This window comes from Sceloporus occidentalis, unplaced genomic scaffold (genome assembly GCF_023333645.1).
Source record: "Sceloporus occidentalis isolate IW3139 unplaced genomic scaffold, rSceOcc1.0.p SCAF_52, whole genome shotgun sequence".
NCBI lineage: Eukaryota > Metazoa > Chordata > Lepidosauria > Squamata > Phrynosomatidae > Sceloporus > Sceloporus occidentalis.
Window position 1 is genome coordinate 4,722,616 of NW_028317032.1, and position 15,082 is coordinate 4,737,697.

General features: G+C 45.8%; 1 protein-coding gene across 1 annotated transcript in view; it reads left to right on the forward strand.

Moving 5' to 3' along the window:
• Positions 1-7,440: 7,440 nt before the first annotated feature.
• The window catches only part of LOC149288355 (rho-associated protein kinase 2-like), a 37,198-nt gene continuing 29,556 nt past the window's right edge, over positions 7,441-15,082 (forward strand). The window contains exons 1-3 of the mRNA XM_089491885.1: positions 7,441-7,521; positions 12,662-12,799; positions 13,205-13,465. Coding sequence (XP_089348011.1) covers positions 7,456-7,521; positions 12,662-12,799; positions 13,205-13,465 — 465 coding nt within the window. The 5' untranslated portion in view covers positions 7,441-7,455. The remainder of the gene's footprint in view (positions 7,522-12,661; positions 12,800-13,204; positions 13,466-15,082) is intronic.

The window sequence follows — 15,082 nt, forward strand, 5'->3', positions numbered from 1 at the left end:
GCTTTCAGGGTTGTAGAACCCTGTGATGCCCTCATACCCAACATTCCGAGCTCCTAGAACAGCGATGGCGAACCTAAGCCTTCAGTTCTTGCACGCGGCCAGCTTGACGACTGACACGGGTGGCCTTTGGGTTGCGTGGGAGGAGCGAGTGGGGCGCCGAGTGGTCGCTCATGAAAAAGTTTTTAGCAACCGCACCGCGCCCTTCTGTTTCCTCCTCTCCCTGCCGCCACCCACCCTGATGCTGCCCTGACCGCAGCGGTGGGAGCCGGCGCTCAGCAGTGAAGCAGCGAGCACCGCAACACAGCAGCGAGGCAGAGGCCTCTCGCTCCCACCGCAGGACTTCAGGAGGGTAAGTGAACTACAAAGGGGGGAGGGGAGTAGATAGAACAAAATATTGAAATAGAGTGAGATGAATTAATGTGTGGGTGAATTGTGTGAATGTATAAATTAATGTGTGGGTGAATTGTGTATGAATGAATGAATTAATGTGTGGGTGAATTCGACCCGCTTTTTATGTGATTTTTTGCTTGGGCAGATAGGCCAAATAGTTATCTGATGACACATTCTATTTTTCTATGCTTAAAAAAACAAATAATTTATATGGGCAAATTGATGCACACTGTTGTGTATAGCAATTTTGTACCGAAAAAACTAGGGCTGCAACTAACGATTATTTTCATAATCGATTAGTTGGTCAATTATTTTTTAAATTAATCGGATAAAAAAAAATGAATGTACATTTTTCATTTATTTAAAATAATTTAATAAACAAATTATGTTATACAAACAGCAGAATAAAAAAAACTTTGATAAAATGCATTTCTTGTCTTTATTTCCCAACCAGCCCCCCTAATTTATGCACATTTGAGCCCAGGCTTGCCACGCTGCCTCCCACATATGTCAATCCACTCTACCCCCACATATGCCACTGTGCCTGATACGCCTTATACCCCCTGATACACCACTCCATCCTCCCCAGACATGCCACACTGCCCTCCCCACATATGCCTTATATACCGTATATGCCTTATACCCCCAGATTTGTCACTCCATCCTCCCCAGATATGCCTTATACCCCCAGATATCTCATAGTCCCCTCATAGAGTCACAGACCTGTTCACAGCACACTGACACCATACTTTTATAAATAAGTACTGGGTTAATCTTCACTGCCCCCAGGATTTAGATTCCCCTTAGTTTGCCCCCCTTTACCTCTAACTGCGCCTTAAGTTAACTTCATTAAATTAATTAAATTAGCCCTCAGTCCTCATTAAATTAACCCTAAACACCCCATTAACCATAACTACCCCTAAATTAACTCTAAATACCCCATCAAACACAACTACCCTAAATTAACCCTAAACACCCCATTAACACAGCATCCCCTAAATTAACCCTAAAGACTCCATCAACCATAACATCCCCTAAATTAACCCTAAACACCCAATTAACCACAATTGCCTCAAATTAACCCCAAACACCCCATTAACCACAGCTGCTCCTATATTAACCCTAAACACCCCATTAACCATAGCTGCCCCTAAATTAACCCTAAACACCCCATTAACCATAACTGCCCCTAAATTAACTCCCCCCTCCCCTAACTTTCAGTAGCCCAAATATTAATTTTATACTTAGTTAGATGAGTGTCACAGCCATGTGGTTCTGGCCTTCTGGGAGAAGGAAGGGGGCGGGGCCAGTTGTCATAGTGATTACAGGGAGGGACTGGTAAGTAGGAGCTGCTGCTGTGCGTCAGACTAAACGGATTATATAATGAGGGGTATTTTTCAGAGCGTTTGCTCTGAAAAAACCCTCATTTAATAATCGATAAAAATCGATTCAACTAATCGATAATGAAATTCGTTGGCAACGATTTTCAGTATCGATTTTATCGATTTAGTTGTTGCAGCCCTAGAAAAAACTTCCTCTCTATGTTTAATATGCAGTGTTGGCATATTGAGGTCTGCAACTTGGTTTCATGCAGAAAATTGGGCACTCACCCCAAAAACGTTCGCCATCACTGACCTAGAAGAAAGGGACATCGGAGGAAAGGGGGATGCTTGGGAAGTATGGGTTTAGGTTTTCAGAAGCCTGGAGTTGTGTGATATATATGGGGATTTTTCAAATCTCGCTGTCTCGTCACAGGCTAGAGGTTTGTAAAATGAGCCGTTGTACGATGTAGATTGGTAAATCCTGTAATATATTATTTTTAGGTTATGTACAGGTCAAGAGATTGAGCAGCTTGAATATCGGAAATACCGTATTTGCTCGATTATAAGACAACACCCCAACATTTGAATATTAATTTAGGAAAAAAAGAAAGCCTGAATATAAGATGAACCTATAAGAAATTTTTTTACTAGTAAATATTAATTCACATGTAAACAATTTTTTCATATTTAATAAAAACTATGATTGAGAAAAATCCATTTCTTGTTTTTATTTCCTTTTATTTGCCAACCTGCCCCCTCAGCTTTATCAATGCATCTCCGTCGGGGCTTCTATGACTGAGCACTGGAAGGTCATATCACGCCGGCTGTTCGTCATAAAAGCCCCAGGAGAAGTGTTGGGCAGCATTTGCTCTGAAAAAAACCTTGTCTTATATTAAAGCGAATACAGTATTATTGATAGTAATAGTGGGAAGACTTGTTTAGTACAGAATTAACAGTAATCGCTTTCAGGACCGGTTTCCGAGATGCCTCCGGGCAGCACCTTTGCCATGGCTATTAATACAACTTCTGTATGTTTTTAAAATATTCATTGGTTTAATTTTCACAGTGAGAAAGATAAGTTGTTTGTCCTGGATACATTTGTTAACGAAACCTTTGCACAAATAACCACATGAAAAGGTAGTGACTTCAAACATGTGTCTTCTCCAGCTGGCATATGAGTGATTCAAACTATATATACATTGGCTGGCATTAGGGATATTTTCTTCGGTCTACCAGCCAAAAGTTTAGGGCAGATGAAGGCTCCAAGGTCCATTCTGTGCTCCTTCCAGCAACTTCCTAATGACGTGGTTGCTATACCTCGCCACCATAGCAGACCAATGGAAGGCGGACATCCCTGGAAGCTTAAAATCATTTCATCCTTCAAGATAACTTGATTTTTTAAGGCCAGCAGATAAAACTTTCCCCCTCTCCCAGGAACCAGCGTGATCTTAGCCAAAGACAACCACAGGCATATGATTGGGTTAAGAAAGATGTTGGCAACTAAGAACCATTTGGGCCATCTAGCCTACCTTCTTTCCCCCAAACCTTAATCAGTCCGTCCATTGATTGGCATCTTCAGCAGGACTTTGTAGCAGTCTTACCATGAAGCAGCTCATGCTAAGTAAAGAAAAAATAAATAATTACCTTAGTTATGGAGAAAGCCTGGAGAGGCTGAATTTGTTTCCAAAAGGCATTTTAGAGGGGAATTATAATATTATATAAATCCCAACACCTGTCGCCCTCTGATGGCGCGGTTTGTTGACCGCATTGTACACAGAACAAGAGACCGCTGGCAGTGAAAAGGGTTCCTTACAGTAAGAACAATAAATATGCGGAATTCGCTCCCTGCAGACATTGTGCTATTAAATTCAATAGAGGCTTTTTAACATAGACGAGTATGCAGGGATAAAATTGGCTATAAGGACAGGACTGATCATGGCTTGTTGATCCTGTCGTGTTATTATGGAGTCCGGAAGGAGTTTCCTTCCTTTTTAAATCACTTTAAAGTGGGTAGTTTTGCCTTTTTCCGAATCAACGCACTTGGTTAAACTTGACGTCTTTTCTTTCCAAACTAAAATACTGTGGGGTGATGGGGTTCTATAAAAATCCGTTCTGCTAAAATGTTTTGAAAGTGGTCCCGTTGTCGTGGCAACCAGTGGAACAGTCCTATCAGCAGGAACCTTGCGTTAGTAGCTATGGATATAAGGCCACCTGTAATCTTTGCACCAGAATGTCTCTTTATAAATAAAATAATCTTTTCTCTTGGTTCTTCTCGCAGTGTCTGTGTATTTTAGAGCTTGCTTTGCCGGGTTAGTTGGTTAGCTGGCTGGTGATAAGGTAGATGAACGGTCACGCCATACAAAGCTCCTCCTGACATTTTGTTAGCACAGGTGCATGTCATGCTTCATGAAAAAACACAGGTTTAGCCTGCGAGCGACACGTACTTTAAGTATCTTATCTGCCTCTTTAAAGGTATGGACACCCCCTGCACGATTCTTGGGGGTAAAGCGTGTCACATTAAGCGAGACGTGCCCTTCAATAGCCAGCCTTGCCGTTTTGGGAGATTCCTGAAGGCGCTGGCGGGGTAGCCTTCTGTAATGTTTATACGGGGGCTCATGTTGGCGTCATGCCAGTAACGGGACACAGACAATAGCGTGTTGAGCGGCAGCCTTGCGTGTGAAGGGCGTTCCACCTTCGCTGGGCTGTTTCATTCGGTTTTGCCGGCTGGCACATCGTGTCTCTCCCGCAAACGCCGACCTCCCTGCCGGCTGGGTGCTTACTGGGCCGCGTTCTTCCCAAAGCTGACATTGTGATCACGTTTATACAACGTTTCCGTTACAAATTCACTCTTATTTATATTTAGCACGCTTGCCTTTGTAGGCAGTGAGATTGTGCCCTTTCACGCCAATATGTAATGTTTGAACACTTCACCACGAGGGCCACATTGTATAGTTTACACATTTTTTTGTGGGGCCAAAGGAAAAAAAAAAAACAGGTTTATAAATTACTGAATGTGTTGTATTTGGATCTTTTTGGGCTAATCGGCATGATATGATTCAGAATGAAAGAGAAATGTGGCAGTTACAGTGAAAAGATCAACTGTGTAACACCTGCAAACCCTGCCCTGGGGGTATAGATCTGATGAGAAACATACAGATCTCCTATAACATATATATTTTTTTTAAATAAGTATCCTAACAGAACTGTATGCATGTGTGTGTGGTAGGCCCGATGCGGCCCATGGGCCGTAGTTTAGAGACCCCTAATTTAAATGAACACTCCATCCATTAATGCATGTGACAGCCAAGAGGTCCTTTTATATTTATATTGTGTTCCCCTTGTAAATGAATGTTGGGGTTCTGCCGTATCCCCCGTATGCATTCTGCCCCTTTGCTATTTTGTAATGTATGCGATATACATAGTGCCTGTTTTGGCGAATGCTGCGGGCGGGGGTCTGTTGAGACCCCCCCCCCATGTGCATACATAGAAAGCATTTCGGTGGCAGGTCTGCCACTAGTTTGCGGCTTCAAGCAAACTAATCAGAGGTGAGAACCCTCGGACCATTGATGGGGTGTGAAACTGCAGCTCTGCAGCTTCTCCGTAAGGTAAGTACAGTTTTTTTAAACTTTTGATTAATGCAGATGAAGTTACCTACACCTACACATCTTCCGTATGTGTTTATTGTACAGCGCTGCGGAATTTGATGGCGCTATACAAAACAACAATAATAATAATAATAGCTTCCGGGGCTGCCTGGGGTGTCCCTTTAAGGCAGGATTTTTTTTTTCCTTTGCACATTCAGAATTTGGAGGAATTGGTAAATATTTTACAAAATGTTTGTTTCTATGGAAGGAAAGCGTCCAGTTGCTCACGTATTGTAGGCCGGTCACACCGCAAAGGAAGCAGGGAGTGGAATCATTTGTGGAGCAGATTTCCTGGCGGGGGCAATCTGCATCTCGCTTTTATTCCACCACTTCCAGCCGCTCAGAAGGCACCCTGGGATGAATGCTCGGTTGGGTGTATGTGAAAAAGTATTTTTAATCCGTACTAGTAATAAAAAATAGTATGAATTTCTCTATTTGTATATTATTATAACTGGTTGTTTTGTATAGCTCCATCATGTTCCATAGCGCTGTACGATGGGTAGACGGGACATAAATAGTATACATTAAATTCTTAATATATATTGAGGAGCGGCCTGCTGAAACGAGCTCGCGATACCATTTCAGATAATTATATTGGAGCCCGACCTGAAGGCCGATAACGCTAAGAAACAGGTCTTCAGTACGAAGAACAGAATCCAGAATCTTGACCCTAAACGTATATATGTCATGATTACTGAAGCACGTGACGATGGTATTACTTCGTTGACCTAAGGAGGACTTTTCACATTAGACCTTATACTCCGTCCTTCTCTAACGAAGCTTAAACAAAAGAATAACGCCAGTGATGTGGCTGCTCGTAGTTCTGGTGTAATCCGGGACCCGGCAGGTCATCTGAATATCTTTTGTGGCTTGTGAGGAACGTCGATTACTAATCCTGGTTTTTATCCGCACCTATTGGGTCTCTCTGTGGTGTCCGCAGGCCGTGACATTTACTTGGAGACCGGCCCGACCAAGCGCACGTTGCTGCTGCTGCTGCGGCGATCGGTCATAGCTATGTGGTGACTTCGCTCAGGTCATCGCCAGCACCGTGCATTTTGGCCCTCAGCTACATCTCTTCTTTAAGTCTTGTGTCGACAACATTTTAAAATAACTTTTCTTGCGTGGTGAACAGTCTGGATAATTTAACAAGCTCCATATGGATGCTCTGCACCTTCCGGTAGATGGAGCGTTAGAACGGATGAGGTTCTGTAGGGTTTGGTTCCGGACTCTATCATAAGGGGAGAATGCATGATCCCGCTGTGTGTACTCTCTATATACTCTCACGTTGTCATCATCTCAGTCTTTAATTACGTGAAATGTATATTTGTGGAAGCCGACGCGCAGACCCTTGTTTTTATTCAGTTCCGTTTGTATTGTGTTCCCTTCCTCGGAATTCCTAAACGTGTGTTTCTTCTTTTGTAGGATGGCCTCAATTCTCTGGTCCTTGACCTGGATTTTCCTGCACTTAGAAAAAACAAGAACATAGATAATTTTCTAAATAGATGTAAGTATTCTACAGACGCTTCCCTTTTCTCGCTGTCCAGGTGACGTGTTAATGGATGAACCATTCCTGTCAACGCAGCTGGAATTTTGGGGGAAATACTTTGTATCTTTCGAGGCGCGCCTTGCTTTGTGTACGTGCTTCCTCGTAGCTGATCAGCAGCATGCGCATCCATCAAAAACTATACCTTCTTTAACGGCACTTTGCTGTAGTTGTAACAGTTTTATATGCAAATAATCGGCATGTACAAGATGTGGTTCAGGGGCAAATTACCCTCTTAACAAAAGCGCTGTCATTCCAAGAGCATAAAAGGAGATCGGCCGGGAAGTACGTGTATCTGAATTCTGTTTTTAATAGTAAAAAAAAACTTTATCCTTTAATCCCTGAATGGTATATTTATTTGGCTTTATAATCATTCTGCCTGCACTCGTTTGGAGGCAAAGGTGGTATTTTCTTTCCTCTAAATAGAACGTTGGAGATGTACGGTATATAAGCGTATAGAGGGAAACGTGACTGAAGACTGAAAGGAGTTTACTAAAACGAACAAATGCGTTTGCTTTTAGATGAAAAGATTGTGAGTGAGGTCCGCAAGCTGCAAATGAAAGCGGAAGACTACGATGTTGTGAAAGTCATCGGGAGAGGAGCCTTCGGTGAAGTCCAGTTGGTAAGCACAGAGTAAAGGTTTCACAGCATCCTCTTTTAACTCGCAAATCTAACGTGAGTAGCTTCAGATAAAAGCCTCTCGCGTCTCTCGGGCATGTGGAGGTGAAACGAGGTTCCATGGGGTGAACGTGAATATATACCAAGAGTCACTCAAACCGTATATCTACCCTACGCTATACTTACCTAAAAGAGAAGTCCCATGGAAAAACATATTCTTTATGCGGCTAAACCCCAGCGCTGTATAAGGTAATGTAGGCCAACATTGTCTAATAACGGACTTTTTTCCTTTCTCTTCCAATAAAACTCCCTTTATCTGCAGACCTGGAGGCCGCCATTGTTGTCAGTTGTGATATTTTGGATGGCTTTTCCATTCAAACACCACACTGAGCAGATTCTTTATGGCAACACTATGTTCTTCCATAGATTTAGACTAATTAGAGTGTCCGGCTTGGACGTTACAGCCGAGACACTGTCCTTTTTCTTATACTTCATAAACTCATTTGCTTCTTCCTCCCCAGCATATCCCCCTTTTCCTCTGCCTTAATCTCTCCCCTCCGTCCCCATGCTTTCCTATGTCTCTCTCCCACTGTATCGGTAACATGACTGTTCCTCAGAAATGTCTCCTCTATTATTTGCAGAGCGTTTTTGCTATGGATGATTATCTTACATCAGGCCTCCTTGACCTTTAAACAGTGGAAAGATTAAAAATTAGCTGCGCATGAGCTCTGCTTAGATTTTTTCTTTTTGTTTGTGAAGATCAAAATACATATTTTTTTTTTTTTTTTACTTGTGATTCCTTCCTCATTCTTCTATTAACCATGTGTTTCCCTGACCTTAGTCCTTTATCTGCTAGATAGAACTGTTAAGGTCTCATCACACAGCGAGAAACATAGAATTCATTGGGATTATAGAGCTGTTCAACCTATTCTGTTATAACAAAATGTTAGCAAGGGTGTTAGATGGGGGAAGGCAAGGCCTAACGTGGCAGCTCCCGGGGATCAGCAGCCCGTCTGCCACATAACAGGGAGCCAGTCAGCTTTTCAGGCAGTCAGGATCCCTGTAGCACCGCTGCTCTATTGGCCAGTTAAACGATCACTGATCTCCCACTGGCCTATCGACACCGGCATCATAGCTTGGTGCTCAGGAGTAAGGGTGATGGCATGGAGGGGTACTTGGTGACTCTACCTTGGCTTAGGTAGCACTGAAGATTATATATATTTACCGTATTTGCTCGATTATAAGACAAGGTTTTTTTCAGAGCAAATGCTCTGAAAAATACCCCTCGTCTTCTAATCGGGGTCGTCTTCTAATCAGACCTCAAATAGAGTCTGATTAGGAGACTAAGATCCAGATCCCCCGCACCGCTGCAGGGGACCTGGATCCTCCTGTCTCCCCCCCCCCACTTACCGGTGCTTCCTGCTGTATTGCCGGGGCAGCGGGTTGACGTCTACGTGATCCGCGTAGACAACGTCTGCTGCAGCCGGAAGGAGGTGTGGCTAGCAGCGGGGATTGTCTGCGTCCGTCGCAGATACCTTCCCCGACTGTCAGAGATCAGAGTTCCCCGCACCGGTGCCGCACTCTGATCTCTGACAGCCGGGGAAGGTATCCGCGACGGACGCAGACAACCCCCGCTGCCAACTCCACCTCCTTCCGGCTGCAGCGGAAGGAGACGTCAACCCGCTGCCCCGGCAATACAGCAGGACATTGGAAGCACCGGTAAGTGTGTGTGTGTGTGTGTGTGTTAAATGGGGGCATAGGGCATTTCTGGAATGCCTTATACCCCTATATGCCACTCTGGCACTTAGGGGGTTAAAAGGCATATTATGGGGCAGAGTGGCATATAGGGAGGTATAAGGCATTTCAGGAGGCAGAGTGGCGTTAAGGGGGCATTTAATAGAGCACTCTGCCTCCTGAAATGCCTTATACCTCCCTATATGCCACTCTGCCCCATAATATGCATTTTAACCCCCTAAATGCCAGAATGGGATATAGGGGTATAAGGCATTTCTGGAGGCAGAGTGGCACATAGGGGGTCAAAAGGCATACCATGGGGCACAGTGTCAAAAGGCATACCATGTGGCACAGTGGCATATAGAGGGTTAAAAAGCATATCATGGGCCACAGTGCCATATTGGTGTGGCAAGCCTGGGGGCAGATGTGCGTAACTGGGGGACAGGTTGGAAAATACAAGGAAATAAAAACAAAAAAAATATTTTTCTCAATCATAGCTTTTATTTAAAAAAATAGTTTACATGAATTAACATTTACTGGTAAAACTTTTTTCCTTTAGGGTCGTCTTATATTCAGGCTTTTTCTTTTTTTCCTAAGTTAATATTCAGATTTTGGGGGGTCGTCTTATAATCGAGCAAATACGGCATATATATATATATATATATATATATAATTACATATATGGCTCTGGGGCTTATAGCTATATTTGCTCAGCATGTTGGTGCAATTTATGCTTTATATAAGTGGAACAGCACCTTTAAATGGTTAGGATTAGTCTTTTTATATCGCAATGTAATTAATCCTCAAAGGTAAAAACATTTCCTATTGGACTTCCCAGTCATTGTTGAACGCTTGCAGTTGAATGGTAGTGGTCTTTCTCTGATAATAATAAATAAGAGCTCTTTACTAATATACAGATCATATAAAAGTATAAAAGATACCCCAGCCTGCGCAGGCCAAACTTCTCTTCATATGAATCTAGTTTCCCCAGTTGTTTTTCTCTGTATTATATCACAGCGGTACCTTGTCTGACCCGTCTTACCGGTATAATTACCATTGTTTGCCGCAGGCTGCTAGGTTGGGCCCGTGTGTCATCTCGTCTAGACTCCATCCCAGTCTTTTCCATAAAACTGTTTATTCACCATAAAATCATTTTATTAAAAGAAGTATTTTCTGAGCAACCTGGTGACATCATTATTTTTAATATTGGATATTACATTAATATAAACCTCTCTGCCACCACAGCGGCAACAGAAGCTTGATAGTTTTCGAGGTTATACCCGCTGCTGGGAAAATGCCTCAGCTAAAATCTATTTCTCTCTCCTCTCTTCCTTTTTCCTCTCGTCTTTTCTCTCCGCGCGCTCTCTCCTCTCGTCCTTTCTCCGCGCTCTCTCCTCTCGTCCTTTCTCCGCGCGCTCTCTCCTCTCGTCCTTTCTCCGCGCGCTCTCTCCTCTCGTCCTTTCTCCGCGCGCTCTCTCCTCTCGTCCTTTCTCCGCGCTCTCTCTCCTCTCGTCCTTTCTCCGCGCGCTCTCTCCTCTCGTCCTTTCTCCGCGCGCTCTCTCCTCTCGTCCTTTCTCCGCGCTCTCTCTCCTCTCGTCCTTTCTCCGCGCTCTCTCTCCTCTCGTCCTTTCTCCGCGCGCTCTCTCCTCTCGTCCTTTCTCCGCGCTCTCTCCTCTCGTCCTTTCTCCGCGCGCTCTCTCCTCTCGTCCTTTCTCCGCGCTCTCTCTCCTCTCGTCCTTTCTCCGCGCGCTCTCTCCTCTCGTCCTTTCTCCGCGCTCTCTCCTCTCGTCCTTTCTCCGCGCGCTCTCTCCTCTCGTCCTTTCTCCGCGCTCTCTCTCCTCTCGTCCTTTCTCCGCGCTCTCTCTCCTCTCGTCCTTTCTCCGCGCGCTCTCTCCTCTCGTCCTTTCTCCGCTCTCTCTCCTCTCGTCCTTTCTCCGCGCTCTCTCTCCTCTCGTCCTTTCTCCGCGCTCTCTCTCCTCTCGTCCTTTCTCCGCGCTCTCTCTCCTCTCGTCCTTTCTCCGCGCTCTCTCTCCTCTCGTCCTTTCTCCGCGCGCTCTCTCCTCTCGTCCTTTCTCCGCGCGCTCTCTCCTCTCGTCCTTTCTCCGCGCGCTCTCTCCTCTCGTCCTTTCTCCGCGCGCGCTCTCCTCTCGTCCTTTCTCCGCGCGCGCTCTCCTCTCGTCCTTTCTCCGCGCGCGCTCTCCTCTCGTCCTTTCTCCGCGCGCGCTCTCCTCTCGTCCTTTCTCTGCGCGCGCTCTCCTCTCGTCCTTTCTCTGCGCGCTCTCTCCTCTCGTCCTTTCTCTGCGCGCTCTCTCCTCTCGTCCTTTCTCTGCGCGCTCTCTCCTCTCGTCCTTTCTCTGCGCGCTCTCTCCTCTCGTCCTTTCTCCGCGCGCTCTCTCCTCTCGTCCATTCTCCGCGCGCTCTCTCCTCTCGTCCTTTCCCCGCGCGCTCTCTCCTCTCGTCCTTTCCCCACGCGCTCTCTCCTCTCGTCCTTTCTCCGCGCTCTCTCCTCTTGTCCTTTCTCCGCGCTCTCTCCTCTCGTCCATTCTCCGCGCGCTCTCTCCTCTCGTCCATTCTCCGCGCGCTCTCTCCTCTCGTCCTTTCCCCGCGCGCTCTCTCCTCTCGTCCTTTCCCCGCGCGCTCTCTCCTCTCGTCCTTTCTCCGCGCTCTCTCCTCTTGTCCTTTCTCCGCGCTCTCTCCTCTCGTCCATTCTCCGCGCGCTCTCTCCTCTCGTCCTTTCTCCGCGCGCTCTCTCCTCTCGTCCTTTCTCCGCGCTCTCTCTCCTCTCGTCCTTTCTCCGCGCTCTCTCTCCTCTCGTCCTTTCTCCGCGCTCTCTCTCCTCTCGTCCTTTCTCCGCGCTCTCTCTCCTCTCGTCCTTTCTCCGCGCTCTCTCTCCTCTCGTCCTTTCTCCGCGCGCTCTCTCCTCTCGTCCTTTCTCCGCGCGCTCTCTCCTCTCGTCCTTTCTCCGCGCGCTCTCTCCTCTCGTCCTTTCTCCGCGCGCGCTCTCCTCTCGTCCTTTCTCCGCGCGCGCTCTCCTCTCGTCCTTTCTCTGCGCGCGCTCTCCTCTCGTCCTTTCTCTGCGCGCTCTCTCCTCTCGTCCATTCTCCGCGCGCTCTCTCCTCTCGTCCATTCTCCGCGCGCTCTCTCCTCTCGTCCTTTCTCCGCGCGCTCTCTCCTCTCGTCCTTTCCCCGCGCGCTCTCTCCTCTCGTCCTTTCCCCGCGCGCTCTCTCCTCTCGTCCTTTCCCCGCGCGCTCTCTCCTCTCGTCCTTTCCCCGCGCGCTCTCTCCTCTCGTCCTTTCTCCGCCGCTCCCTCTACAATGCTTCAACTATCATGTGGACCGTTTGCGCAGTAGCTTTACAGAGCATACTGCACGTTAATCTCTGGGTATTTTTTTTTTATTCTCCCTAACAGGTCCGTCACAAAACCACACAAAAGGTGTATGCCATGAAATTACTTAGTAAATTTGAAATGATTAAAAGATCCGACTCTGCCTTCTTTTGGGAAGAAAGGGACATCATGGCTTTTGCGAACAGTCCATGGGTAGTTCAGGTAATGTATGCGTTTTAATTCATTTGCTTTGGCATTAAATCACGTTTAGACCCGCTGGCTTCCTACTGCCCCGATCTTAGCGTACAATTTTACTGTCGCTGAGTGATGTTTGCCCAACCGGGGCTGGACAAATCGCACAAGTCGGGTAGCCATGACCCCAAACATATTTATTACTAGTGCCTTATTTTTTTTCATCGATTCATCGATTGATCTGTATCGATCCACGTGACTTGTCTCCTAAACCGGCCCTATATTTGTTTAGCCTCGGGACTAGCACTTTAGTACATTGGTTGCAAACCGGCCCGAGTTACAGAACACTTACATTTACATGTTTTTTTCATTCTTTTACTACTTTAAGCAGAACTTTGCAAAGGATCTCATATGATTTTACATCACCCTTTACAGCTGCATTGTGCCTTTCAAGATGATAAATACCTCTACATGGTTATGGAGTACATGCCCGGGGGCGACCTCGTAAACCTTATGAGCAACTACGACATGCCCGAGAAGTGGGCAAAGTTCTATACTGCCGAAGTGGTCTTGGCCCTGGACGCGATACATTCCATGGGGTTGATCCACAGGGACGTGAAACCCGACAATATGCTTCTGGACAAGTATGGGCACCTGAAGCTGGCAGACTTTGGCACGTGTATGAAGATGGATGAAGTAAGTTTATATAAATAATGTGGGAATCGGGTTCTGTAACTGAATATTTGTCACACATTGTGCTTTTTGGTTCGGTTCCCTATGCAGCCCCACCGATGGAGAATGCATATAAAAAGTAAATTTATAAGCAAAGTGCCCGTAATGGGGAATCGGTGCGCCGGGCCTTTTCTGCTACAAGGGCGATGAGGCTGCCTGGACTCCGCCCGACCCGAAGCAAGCCAGCATCGCTTCTTTACATGTTGGCGAAAATAATCATTGTGTCGCGTGTTTGTTTTTTTAAAGAAAGTCTACTTGCCCTGATCCAGTTTAATATATGCATTCGTTAAAAAAAACAAAATGTTTTTTTTTTGTTTTTGTTTTTTATGGTTTTTTTTTTTAGACTTTGTCACGAAACCATTATAGCTGGCATATGCAGGCTCTGTTAAGTTGTGCAGAGCTTGTCCTGTAAGGCATGACGTGTCAGGTATCTGGTAGAACTTGTTTGATCACCGGCTGGAAAGCACATAAGACACGGCGTTACACGGATATCTTCGCAGATGAACACTGAAGAGCTGATGTTTTTAAATGTCTGACCGCATGGTTTCTCGGACTGTCCTTGTGACATTAAAATGTAGGCTAGAAATTAACCATATTAATGGTTTTCTAACGCGGATCTTAATGCAGAGCGGATATGCAGCTTGCTGAATAAGTAACTCCGTAGACTTGTCTGCCTCTGCTTTTTGGGACAGGCTACAGGAACGTAATGAATCCTGTGAATGAGATACGGGGTGATGGTGATTGTGCGAAGTCATCATGTTACATAACGTAAGAAGCTGATCTTGTATAACTAAAGTACGTTTGTTGATTGGTGCATTAAGCTAATGCTTTGTACATACTGGTGCATTCAGTACACAGTGAAGTATGAAATAAGGATGGGTGAAATGTTCCCCTACTCACATGATGTACCTCAAATAACCTTTTCACACGCACACGGAGCAGATATGTACACAATGTACCGGCGTGTTTACCTCCAGCATGTTTCCACGTCTAGAAGGAGGAGGACTGATAGCTTATTGTGGGATGAGAAGCTCTTCTCGTGGGTTTGTTTTGCTTGACGTGGCGCCACCTAGTGGTGCATTCCCGGTCTCTACAAGCAGATTATTAATTGTGGTTCCGGAAATCCTAACTGACCTCACAGCAGAACGTCTGCAATGATTAGCTTTAGTAAATATTTCATAATGTCAACGTGGTGAATCTCTGCAGAACCCCTTTACAGCCCTTGTCGTGTACCTTGTGGGATTGTGAAATCACGTTTCTTTGAGTTAGAGGCCCTTGTGACTCCTAAAAAGTTTTGTAAGCGCTGAGGCTTTTTTAGTGGGGGGCAGACAGCATAAAACATGTTTGCAGTGCTGATTTCTGTACAGGTGTTAAAGCTGTAAGGCTGATATTTCCGCTCAGTGTTATTGTTCCAGAAGTGAACACGTGTCATTATGCATCTCATTCCAAAATCCTGAGCGTTGGTATGGATGTGGTCTCTGCTTTCGGTGCTGGGAAGGGTTCCCGCCACATGTTGGAACACGGCTCGGAGGATTTGCTTCCATTCAGTCGCTAGAGCATGAGTGGGGCTGGAGTCGGCTC